This window comes from Sinocyclocheilus rhinocerous, unplaced genomic scaffold (genome assembly GCF_001515625.1).
Source record: "Sinocyclocheilus rhinocerous isolate Xijiao unplaced genomic scaffold, SAMN03320098_v1.1 scaffold1682, whole genome shotgun sequence".
In the NCBI taxonomy this organism is placed as follows: domain Eukaryota; kingdom Metazoa; phylum Chordata; class Actinopteri; order Cypriniformes; family Cyprinidae; genus Sinocyclocheilus; species Sinocyclocheilus rhinocerous.
The window spans coordinates 473,740-485,980 of record NW_015654052.1 but is presented as its reverse complement, the minus strand read 5'-3'; the positions used below and the strand labels follow the sequence as shown (position 1 = coordinate 485,980).

The following is a 12,241-nucleotide window of genomic DNA, read 5'->3' as shown; positions in this document are numbered from 1 at the left end:
CTGCTGTGGAGACGTTCAGCACGTGAGGTAAGCTGAAGTGTCTGTCAGGGCTGGTCCAGACAGCCTGACCAGATAACGGTGACATGCAGCACTACAGTTACCAGCCGGACCCGGTCAGTGGACACCACCACATCAAAGCTGCCACAACAGCCTCAGACCTGGCCAAAAGACTGTCACTATCCGTGAACACTGTCTGTGGTCTGGAGGAAGACGAAATATTTGTAGACGAAATGTTCATACATGCTTTCATATTAGGTTTAATTATTTGTGTGAAAGCATAATTTGTATCCTGCATGGATAATGTAGCGATAAAGGAATTAATAAGATGATGGAATTAATAAGAAAAAACATATTTTTTCTATTAGCAGTGGTTTCTCAGCAGCGGAAGTCGCATAGTTGAGTAAACTTCTATAGCAGTGAATGGGAGACTTCCACAAATATATTTGTTGCATCCCCATTCGTTCAAATAGCAAAAGAAAAACTCCACGTTTTCACGGCTTTCAAAAATGGCAGTCTAATAACGGCAGTCGGAAAAGAGAATAATGTCAAATTTACCATCACTCTCATAGATGCTGTATTAGAAACACCCTTGCATTAGCGTTAACTAGTTTTTTAAGGCAATATAATACAAAGTACAGTGTTATAAATGTACATACATTAAAAAAAACATGAAAATATAAAAAACTTTGTAGGATTTACGATGCTGATGACCGTTGAAACGTGTCATCACAGTCTTGTGAAAAGGGCCCATTCTTCACAATATTGTCTCCTCATGATAAATTGCTTGTATTCCTCATTTTTAAGTTGCTTTGGATAAAAGTGTCTGATAAATGAAAATAAATAAAAACAGGACTTATATAATAAAATATTAAAATCTGATAATTTTCAATACAAAAAAGGGGGAAAGGGTTTAAATGATGAACAAACAAAAAGATAAACTGTAAAAATAAATAAATACATTTCAATTAAAAAAGTCAATTTATTAAAAAGTTGGACACTATATTTATTAAAGAAATTAATATAGTTATTCAGCAAGAACACGTCAAACTGATCATAAGTAACAGTAAAGATATTTTTAATGTTACAAAAGATTTGTGTTTTTAAAATATACACTGTTTTTTAAACTTGCTATTCATCAAAGAATGATGAAAAATGTATCAAGGTTTCCTTGACAATATTATTTTATAATATTATTATACTATATATTAAATATAAACAGCACAACTGTTTTCAACATTGATAATAATAAGAAATCATTTTTGAGCACCATATCAGCATATTAGAATGATTTCTGGAGGATCAAAAGTAATTAAGTAAAGTACACTGCAACAATGGTGAAAAGAAAAATGTTAAACATTTCTACATACATTATTAACATGCACAACATGCTTCAGCTGATGCAACCCGTATAACACAACTACAGGTTTGTGACAGCCTTTCTACTGATGATGTCATTGCCATTGCATGTGCAGGTATGTGTCATTTACATCTCAGTGAATGACATGAGGTTATACAGTGTAAACTTTGTTCATCATCATGATCAAAGCACTGTACAGCTCTGATCCAATGAAGATTTGTTTCCCTAGAGCAAAATGAATACACAACATGCGATCAGTTGCTATGTAACATGAACCAGCAAATGCTTATATCACTGAAATGAAAGATACCATTCATAATTGATTCAACATGACTGTCTGGACTGAAGTAATTGGCTCTGGGCTGAACACAAATGTGCGTCTGGAAATATGAATGCAGGATCATTACAGACATTTTAAAGCTCTTTCTGTTTTGTTCTAACACAACTGTTTGTGGCTGCTTATTGTTTCTCCTTTACAGGCCAAGGTAAACATGGCTAGCGGTAGATCAAGTCAAACAGGTTGAGCCGGAAATGAGCAACAAATCCAGGATGTGCTCGAGCAAGCACCTTTGTAGTATTTACACACCAACATCTAGTGGGAATCCTCACTGTTGTGGATTTATGGTAACTCTCACACACTTCAGTCAGCCGTTACTGCACTGCTGCTGACTTCAACAATTCCGCTCAAAAAAAGACCCAAAGACTGAAAATTATGCAAAGACTTTTACATTTTATATTGTTTCTAGCATTATGAGATTGTGCTGTTTGATATAAACGTGTACGTTTGGTAGAATTTTTTTTTTTTAACAATAGACTATTCAAAGCAGTGTTATTTTAATGTCACTGATATACTATTATAATTTTTATTAATATTTTGAATTAGATTTTATTCGTATATTTTCTCTTTTCATTTTAATTTTAGCTAAAGTTTTATGTGAATATGTTTTAATTTTTAGTTTAATTTATATTACTTCATCTTAAACTAAGTGGAAATGAGAAATGTTTGCTTGGTAACTAGCTGATTTTATTTTATTTCAGTTAATGTTTATTTTATTTCAAATAATGAAAAGTTTATGCTTTTAGTTTTAATCAATAATAATAACCCTGGTTCAGGCACTTTCAAACTTTATGATTTTCTGTTTGACAAAAATGTAACTGATATTGTGAACACAACAAAAAAAAAAAAAAGTAAAAGTATTTTATAACTGTCTTTATATTGTCTGCACAAAAGCAAATGTCAAAATAATTTCTTGGAAATATTTACTTTTTAGTTAGAATGACTTAAAATATATGTATTTTATTATTTTAAAATATTAGTTTTTAACATATTATATAATTTTAAAATTATTTAACATTATATATTTTTTTACATTTTAACATATTATACAATTATTAAAACTATATGCATCAATATTAAAGTAATCACAATTAATTTCATTACTTAAGACCATGATGATATAATATTATCACAAATTTGGTATTGTGAATGTAAAGAAAATGACAGTGAGCATAGTTAATTAGTATCTCAAATAAATAAATAAATAGCAGTCCCCTGGGTGTTTCTGGACCCCAGTTTGTAAACCCCGGTGTAGTAAACGAAACCTTCTTATACTAATCAGAGAGATAACAGAAAACCATTTAAATATGATAAATGTTCAATATGTTAAAATTGCATTTAGAATCACAGTACAAAAAAATATATCAGACAAATGTAAGGAGGTCAGTTGCACATTTATTATAATTAAGAAGATACATATTGATTATTAAATAAAAATAGGCTAAAAAAATAGATGTAAAGAAAGAGACAAACCAAGTCCACATCTTCAACACTGAATTATTATAGATTATGAACACTGTTCAGAATTTATGGTAACCATGAAATAGTGCTGTCAACAATAACGGGTATTTATAATTACATCATCATGAAAGATATAAATGTAAATACCTCAACATCTGTTTTCAAGTCACAGTTCAGAATAATTAAAAATGAGCAGTCATAACTGTTCATAATTCACTATTTCCTGTCCCATTCCCCCTATACAGGCTTTGACATACACTTAGTAGCCACTGATTGCACTCAAAATACACTTTGCTGCTATATCTTCCTTCAAAAAACACTATATATAGCTGTATATAATGTCTGCGGTCATATGAAACAGAAGGCACCCTTCCTGAAAGACTTTTAAACAACTTATACTCAAGAACTTCTCATTAACTAGAAAAAAAATAGTTCAGCATTAGACAAACCAGCTCCTGGCACTGAACTGATGTGTGTTTCAGTCAAACCCCCAAGTCTTTGCCTTCAAGGTTTGTTAGTTTTGCTTTGAAAGTATGTTAACAGCTTCGGTTGAATTATGAAAGCATAGAAATCTCCTCCAGGAACTAGGTTTGTCGGCCCTGATAAAAGAAATGGATGAAACACACTCTCTTGTTCTCAACCATGCAAACTACTAATACTTCTCTCCGTTTTCTCTCTCTGTTCTTGTAGCATTTGCTCATTACTCTTTCTTTTCCTCTGTTGTGGCTGCATCACCCTTGCTCTCGGGCTTTTTGGGTGCCGGGCTGTCCAGGAAGAAATCGTTGCAGGCCACGGTCAGCGCCCCCATGAGGATGATGAACTCGGTGAAGTCCACCTCGCCGTCATTATTGCCATCCAGGTCGTTCATCACTCGTTCCACCGCGTCTTTATCTTGAGCATTCTGCATGAAGACAAAAATGAAAAGATGGAGAGTTAAAACTGTGTAACAGTATGTAATAAAATACACTTAAAAATAAAGGTTCTTTACTGGCATCTTCCATGAAGAACCTTAAACATCCATGGAAGCTTTCTATTGCACAAAAGATTCTTCACAGTGGAAAAGGGTTCTTTATTGGTATCTATGGTTCCATGAAGAATCTTTAACATCCATGGAACCTTTCCATTTCACAAAAGGTTCTTTAGAACATTTTTGAATGTTCTTCAAATTAAGAAAAAAAAAGTTATTTTAGGAACTGTTCACTGAAAGGTTCTTTGGGGAACCAAAAGTGGTTCTCCTATGGGATTGCTGTGAAAACCTCCTTTTGGAACCTTAATTTTTTAAAAGTGTGCACTCTAAAATGAAGAATCTTTAACATCCATGGAACCTTTCCATTTCACAAAAGGTTCTTTAGAACATTTTTGAATGTTCTTCAAATTAAGAAAAAAAAAGTTATTTTAGGAACTGTTCACTGAAAGGTTCTTTGGGGAGCCAAAAGTGGTTCTCCTATGGGATTGCTGTGAAAACCTCCTTTTGGAACCTTAATTTTTTTAAAGTGTGCACTCTAAAAAATGCTGGGTTATTTCAATCCAACTTTGGGTCAAATATGGTCTAACCCAAATGTTCGGATACATTTTTAACCCAAAAGTTGAGTTAGTCCATATTTGACCCAAAGTTGGGTTGAAACAACCCAGCATTTTTTTAGAGTGTAAGGTTCATAGTGGAAAAAGATCAATTAAAACGTCCTTCACACTAAGAAAAAAAGGTTCTTCTATGGCATTGCTGTGAAAACCCTCTTTTGGAACCTTTATTTTTAAGAATGTATAAAGTCAATAGTTATAATGTCATTTGCATGAGGAATTCTGGGAATGTTAATAAAAGGGAATGTTTGTGGTCAAAAAGCCAGAGGCTGGATCCACATACGTGATATTTGCATGAGACATAATTATCAAATGGGCATTTCTGTAACTCAGTGGTTCCCAACCCTGGTCCTGGATGGGCATTTCTGTAACTCAGTGGTTCCCAACCCTGGTCTTTGAGGCACCCCAACACTGCACATTTTGCATGTTTCCTTTCTCTGACACTCCAGTTTCAGGTCTTGGAGTCTCTACTAATGAGATGATGACCTGAATCAGGTGTGTTTGATTAAGGAGACATGCAAAACGTGCAGTGTTGGGCTGCCTCCAGGACCAGGGTTGGGAACCACTGCTGTAACTTACAGAAGATGCAAATCTGAGCTTGCGATACAGGTTGTGTCATATTTGTTTTGGCTGAAATGTATGTACGGCAGATGGCAAGTATTTAAATCTTTTTTTTTGCAGAAGTTCTGAAGAATTTATGTGGAAAGATTTTAACAAAATGTGAGAGAGGATGTGAAAAAAATTAAATTTACATCATTGATTTTATCGATTGCATTGATTGATTTTATCAAGTCACTTTTTCATTTATTTACAATTTACTTTCTTGATGTATATTCCCCAATCTATTGGTGCTTATTAATCCAAATAAAACATGTTTGTCTTTGTCATTTTTGGCTGACATTACAAATCCTTATTTATTAATCCCTCCCTTCCAAACTCATGGCTCCATTTCAGTTTGGAACACCCACTTTGCATTGTCCAGTCAATTCCCGTTGGATAAAATCAAGCCCCGCCCTCTTTTTATTTAATATCTTCTTTGTGAAACCAAAATAGGTTGCAAAAAAATTGTAATTGTGCACATGCTTTCTTCTCACCCCAAGATAATTTCCCAGCTCCTCCGTCAGAAGTTCCCTTAGTTCTCCTCGGTTGAGTGTGTATTTATCTCCTTCCTTCCCGGAATACTTATGAAAAGTCTTGATGAGCATCTGCATGGCGCTTTCCAAGTTGGTGCTTGGTTCTTTGGACATGCTGTAAGGTGGTGAAAAAGGTCAAAGGTTAGCTACAACGAGATGGCGCGCCCCTCGCTAGACCCTGCTGCATGTACGATCACATGACTAGCATGGGCGGAGCTTTGGCTCAGTTAATTCTGGCACAAACACATGTTTTAGACTATGGGTGAAAACAAAATGTGAAATGTTCTCTCAATCATTTGTTTGAGATAATATCCTTACTGTTTGGGGGGTTATTTGATTTAGAGGAAAATTCTGATTTAGGGGTTTGTCACTCAAAAAGCAACATTCTTACACATCACACTTTGAGCGAGGCATCTTGGATCTTCTCTCTCCAGGTTCAGCGAGCTACTGCGCAAGTAGAAACAGAAACAGTCATTGATGAGGTACAACAGAAGACGAGAAATACTGGAGCATGAACAGAAACACTGCTGGAAAGCTGAACGATTTGCTTCAGGGTTTTTATAATAGGGTTAAACCAACTAAACACATTTAGTTCATTTTGATGTCAAAGATACACGGAGAGGTAATGCTAGACCTCTAAGTATTGTGGTGCAGCAGGTTTGGCACTTTATGAGTCATTCTCACTCAATGCATGATTATAAAAACTGTTAGCCGGTGCTACACAACTCTAGGTTTTCTTCGAACGCTCATTAGTTGTGTGTGAACGCTTCCCTGCTCACATCTAAATCATCTGTTGCTCGTGTAACAGGGGCCGCATCTCTCAAATGGAAACCGCAAGTGAAATATAAAACTGTCAAAATGAAGATAAAACTACGGGCAAGTTCCCAAGGGAACCTGCGTCCAAGTAATCCGAGGCTCTCGTGAAGACACACACACACACACAATACACACCTGAAATGATCCTAAAGCAAATCCATTAGTTAATTTTGAGGATAGAGGTCAAAGTTAAGTGGGGAAAAAAAGAGTCCTGTAGACTGTATAATTGTGAAAATTGTAAAATTAATAGAAAAGAAAAACAGCTGGAGGATAAAACAACTAACTGATTGCTTGAATTACTCCTTCAATCAATTATAAAGTTAAAAGTAAAATTAATGTTTGCCCTTTTTCTTAAATTTCTATACTATATATATTACATATAATTGAATAATTGAATTGCAACTTTGGACAGCGTTACTCTAATGAGGCCTCCGTGCTCAGCTCTTTATTTGAAGTACTACACCATCTAATTTAACTAATTAGTTAACCTAAGAGAGTGCCTAATTAGGAAGCTCAAATGGTGACACGGGGATTTGGAACAAAAAACGGTGAACTACAGCACTCAGGTACTAAAACCAAGAACCATTGTTCATGAAATGGACACTAACTACAAAGGTCAGAATGGTTTAATGTTCCGCAAAGCCATTAAAAAAGTTTTTTTTAAAAAGGACAAAGTGGCTATAAGGCAGCAGAAGATAGAAGAACAGCAATAAACTATTTAAATTGCAAGATAATTTGAAAAATTAAGCTGAAAGGTGAAATGATGGCACATGTTTTTGTAGGACATAAGATACAGAAACACCTTCTCATTAGCAGTATCAGAATGGTATAGAATGGACACTGTGACAACTAACTGATTGCTTGAATTACTCCTTCAATCAATTATAAAGTTAAAAGTAAAATTAATGTTTGCCCTTTTTCTTAAATGTCTGTACTATATATATTACATATAATTGAATAGCAACTTTGGACAGCGTTACTCTAATGAGGCCTCCGTGCTCAGCTCTTTATTTGAAGTACTACACCATCTAATTTAACTAATTAGTTAACCTAAGAGAGTGCCTAATTAGGAAGCTCAAATGGTGACATGGGGATTTGGAACAAAAAACGGTGAACTGCAAATCCATTAGTTAATTTTGAGGATAGAGGTCAAAGTTAAGTGGGGAAAAAAAGAGTCCTGTAGACTGTATAATTGTGAAAATTGTAAAATTAATAGAAAAGAAAAACAGCTGGAGGATAAAACAACTAACTGATTGCTTGAATTACTCCTTCAATCAATTATAAAGTTAAAAGTAAAATTAATGTTTGCCCTTTTTCTTAAATTTCTATACTATATATATTACATATAATTGAATAATTGAATTGCAACTTTGGACAGCGTTACTCTAATGAGGCCTCCGTGCTCAGCTCTTTATTTGAAGTACTACACCATCTAATTTAACTAATTGCTCATTAGTTGTGTGTGAACGCTTCCCTGCTCACATCTAAATCATCTGTTGCTCGTGTAACAGGGGCCGCATCTCTCAAATGGAAACCGCAAGTGAAATATAAAACTGTCAAAATGAAGATAAAACTACGGGCAAGTTCCCAAGGGAACCTGCGTCCAAGTAATCCGAGGCTCTCGTGAAGACACACACACACACACAATACACACCTGAAATGATCCTAAAGCAAATCCATTAGTTAATTTTGAGGATAGAGGTCAAAGTTAAGTGGGGAAAAAAAGAGTCCTGTAGACTGTATAATTGTGAAAATTGTAAAATTAATAGAAAAGAAAAACAGCTGGAGGATAAAACAACTAACTGATTGCTTGAATTACTCCTTCAATCAATTATAAAGTTAAAAGTAAAATTAATGTTTGCCCTTTTTCTTAAATTTCTATACTATATATATTACATATAATTGAATAATTGAATTGCAACTTTGGACAGCGTTACTCTAATGAGGCCTCCGTGCTCAGCTCTTTATTTGAAGTACTACACCATCTAATTTAACTAATTAGTTAACCTAAGAGAGTGCCTAATTAGGAAGCTCAAATGGTGACACGGGGATTTGGAACAAAAAACGGTGAACTACAGCACTCAGGTACTAAAACCAAGAACCACTGTTCATGAAATGGACACTAACTACAAAGGTCAGAATGGTTTAATGTTCCGCAAAGCCATTAAAAAAGTTTTTTTTAAAAAGGACAAAGTGGCTATAAGGCAGCAGAAGATAGAAGAACAGCAATAAACTATTTAAATTGCAAGATAATTTGAAAAATTAAGCTGAAAGGTGAAATGATGGCACATGTTTTTGTAGACATAAGATACAGAAACACCTTCTCATTAGCAGTATCAGAATGGTATAGAATGGACACTGTGATGCCATGGCAACCAAGATGAGAATGGAAATGTAACACCAAGTGACACTAAGGAACTGACCGTTCTTTGACATGTAAAGGAGGAGAGGTTCATTTATTTACATGAAAAAAAAACCTGTCAAATATAAATCGAACTCATTCATTAATATATTACATAAATTTTAAATCAAAAACAAAACCATTCTTTAGGACAGGCATGTTGTTCGGTGAATACATGGTAAAGTGGGACACTTCAGTGTTTGTATTATTCTGTATAGAGTAGTAGAGTAGTTCAGAGATGTTTATTCAAATGATTTTCTAAACCATTTGGATTATATTTTTATATGGATAATTTTTTTAATAAAAGTAAAAAAAATGATAATAATTCACTTTACCTGTCTTCAACTTAAAGGCCCTGGTCCAAGACTAGTCCTACAACTTAAACAACATCTTCTTCAAGATTTCACACTATATATATATATATATATATATATATATATATATATCACAATGGCAAAACGTGTCCCAATTTACCTGAATTCAACCTATATGCATATTTAAAGGTTTAAAAATCTGTTCGAAACATATATATTTGAAACACATGTTTCAATTTGGGTTAGTTTAACTTCGAAGACTAGACATTCATATAAGTTATAAGGTTATATCTATATCCCATGAGAACTTCACACAAAAGTAATGGGAGCACTGACCTATGGACAGATATTTGAATAAGACTACCAGAAAAGTTATCAGTAGATTATCCAATCCAGAAGAGCATTCATTAGCTTTCTGCTTAGAGAGAAAGGAGTCCTTTCTCTCGTCTGAGTTGTCTGTCTTACCTGATTGCCTACGGAGTGCTTCCTTTGTCTGTAATGAAGTGCAGGAGATAGTGATAGACAGCCGAAGAGCTGAGGAACAGATGAGGAGAGAGAGAGAACCTCTGGGGTTTAAATATCACTCACTCTGCCCCCTCCTTTCTCAAGAACATCTCCCACATCTTCAGTTTCGGCACCCCTCCCGTACTTTCCTCCTGTAGTTCACCTGCCAATATAAGGGCCATTTGACCCCGTCATGCCAGTTGACTCTACACAAGAAGACTCTACAGGCCAATGGAGTTTGCATTACAGTCCTTTATTGTTGAGTAGATGGAGATGGGCAATCGTACAGCATAGAAAATGAAGGCTGCGTATGTGATCAGTTGGTTACATTGAGCTTTGTACACTTTATGAAATGCTCATGCGTTTGTTTAAAAGACAGAACAGATTTTATGTAACTATGAAGAGCTCTTATCAACTGTTATTTGGCTGACAAAACTGGATTACCATCAAGCTCGAAAGGCAACATGTTCAAGCTAGTGGCTTCTCTAATAGATTTCAATACTGTTTTTCATAATATACATGCAACATGTGGTCAAAATTTGAATGTTTAGCCAAACTGCATAAGGTGTGATGATGTTATAATGCTAATGTAGTGGGGCCTTGCAATCACCTGCCAAGGTAGAGCTGCTAACTGCTTCTATTTGACTGACAAACTTGAATAACATCAAACGTGAAAGTCAATGCTAACATGTTCATGCTAGTGGCTTTTCAAATATATATCGAAACCATTTTCCAAACAAAATGTGGTTAAAGAATGTTAGCCAAACTTCATGATGTTTGATGATGCTATAATGCTAATGTAGTGGGGCCTAGTAACACCAGAAGGACACACAGAGTCGGACACACCAAAGTAAACAGAGGTTTTAGATTTAGCCAGGATATACATGACAGCATGAGCTAAACGAGAGCTCATTAGCATGATCTAAATGAGCCCTTTTTAGGCAGCGTAGGATTTCACACTGATGTAGGCTATTCATATCTGTATAATGCATAATGTAGTATGTATAATGTATACTATAATGTATTATGTAAGCTGCTAGATAATGGCTAAAGTGAAAGTACCTGTGCATTTGTCTCTTCTTCTTGTTATGCATGTCATGGCTTTCATAAACATTTCATTATAAACCGGAACAAGTCGCATATTTACCCTAGCTGCTATAAATTCATTGAATCATTGATAATTAGTAAAAAAAATAAAATAAAAAAAATTAAGAAACATTATGATAAGGCTCCTCAACAGACGTGTTACAGGGTTTTCTAGCACAAATCTCATGCAACAGTCAATGCATGATGGAATATTAATGTTACTAATCTAGTTTGAAGCAGAATGCATACAAATCTATCATCTCTCTCTCTCTCTCTGTGAAATCTGTCTATTTATGCACTAAACAAATGCTAACACGCACTAGTTATAATTATATCACAAATATTAAATGTTTAAAAGCACAACATATAAGTGAAACCGGTCAGTCCTGCTGTGAATATGATCTTTAAGAGACTTTAAGACATTATAAACTTTGCAAAGCTATTAAAACACTCTACTCACACTCTAAGAGACCTAGACTTTAGAGACCAAGACATTACAAAATACACCTAAATATATGCTGGCTAATATAGTTAATATAAAGTTTGAGAGAATGAATGCTATGTGAATGTAAAGGTCTTTGGGCCCTAACTGCCTTAGTGAACCGATACTTTGGGATGACTTGGGGCTCCTGCGGTGCCACAAGGGTCCCCTGGTGTGGATTCCATCTTAAAGCCATTTAATTATTGAGCATCAGCTATCATAAGAACACTAAGCATCTGATATTCCAGCTCTTTAGACAAAGTGCTAAGATGGACAGCATGTAAAAGTCTAAAAGAAAGGCCAGCTAATAGAGGGTGTCAGAGAGAGTTAGATCCAAATACACAAGCCGGAAAGCATGCCATAAAACTGCATTATTCAAAAGCAAATTTGTTTATTCTCATGCAAACAAGGCCCAGAAATGTGAACAACAAAGTATGTGGATTGCATAGTGTTCCCATGTGCGCCACAAATGCAAATCCCACATTTAAATGGTGATGCATTATGTTAAATTCCTGCAGAATGGCATTTCATCCAAAAATAAGCGAGGTGAAAAACTTGCTCTTTTTATGCTTCTGCAACACTGGAAAATACATAGTACATTTACGACCAGCACCGTAGTCAAATAGTAACCCTGTCCTTAGAAGGTGGCACAAACAAAAGGTAAACATAATGGACACTTAAAAAGGATATCTGTGTCTTTTTCAACATTTATTCAATAAAAAACGGTGTCTATTCTTCATTCACGGATGTTTTGTGGAGATATTGGTGAGGGG

The 12,241-nt window shown here is 34.9% G+C and overlaps 1 protein-coding gene across 3 annotated transcripts; it reads right to left on the bottom strand.

Moving 5' to 3' along the window:
- Positions 1–3,144: 3,144 nt before the first annotated feature.
- LOC107716593 (protein S100-A1-like) lies at positions 3,145–8,512 on the bottom strand. Of its 3 annotated transcripts, none has more exons than XM_016523088.1 (4): positions 8,337–8,512; positions 6,258–6,313; positions 5,828–5,981; positions 3,145–4,056 (listed from the first exon to the last, which is right to left on the bottom strand). In XM_016523088.1, the coding sequence occupies exons 2-4, from the start codon at positions 6,278–6,280 to the stop codon at positions 3,856–3,858; spliced, it is 378 nt and encodes a 125-aa protein (XP_016378574.1). In that variant the 5' UTR covers positions 6,281–6,313; positions 8,337–8,512; the 3' UTR covers positions 3,145–3,855. The 3 variants fall into 3 exon arrangements, with proteins under 3 accessions (XP_016378574.1, XP_016378573.1, XP_016378575.1); XM_016523087.1 differs by lacking the exon at positions 8,337–8,512 and adding an exon at positions 6,818–6,993; XM_016523089.1 differs by lacking the exon at positions 8,337–8,512 and adding an exon at positions 6,646–6,663.
- Between the last annotated feature and the right edge of the window lie 3,729 nt (positions 8,513–12,241).

Coding starts and splice junctions, on each gene's coding strand:
- LOC107716593 (XM_016523088.1), bottom strand. CDS start 6,280: ATGCCTCGCTCAAAGTGTGATGT. Junction 5,982..6,257: donor CCTCGCTCAAAGTGTGATGT/GTAAGAATGTTG, acceptor ACCACCTTACAG/CATGTCCAAAGAACCAAGCA. Junction 4,057..5,827: donor AGCTGGGAAATTATCTTGGG/GTGAGAAGAAAG, acceptor GTCTTCATGCAG/AATGCTCAAGATAAAGACGC.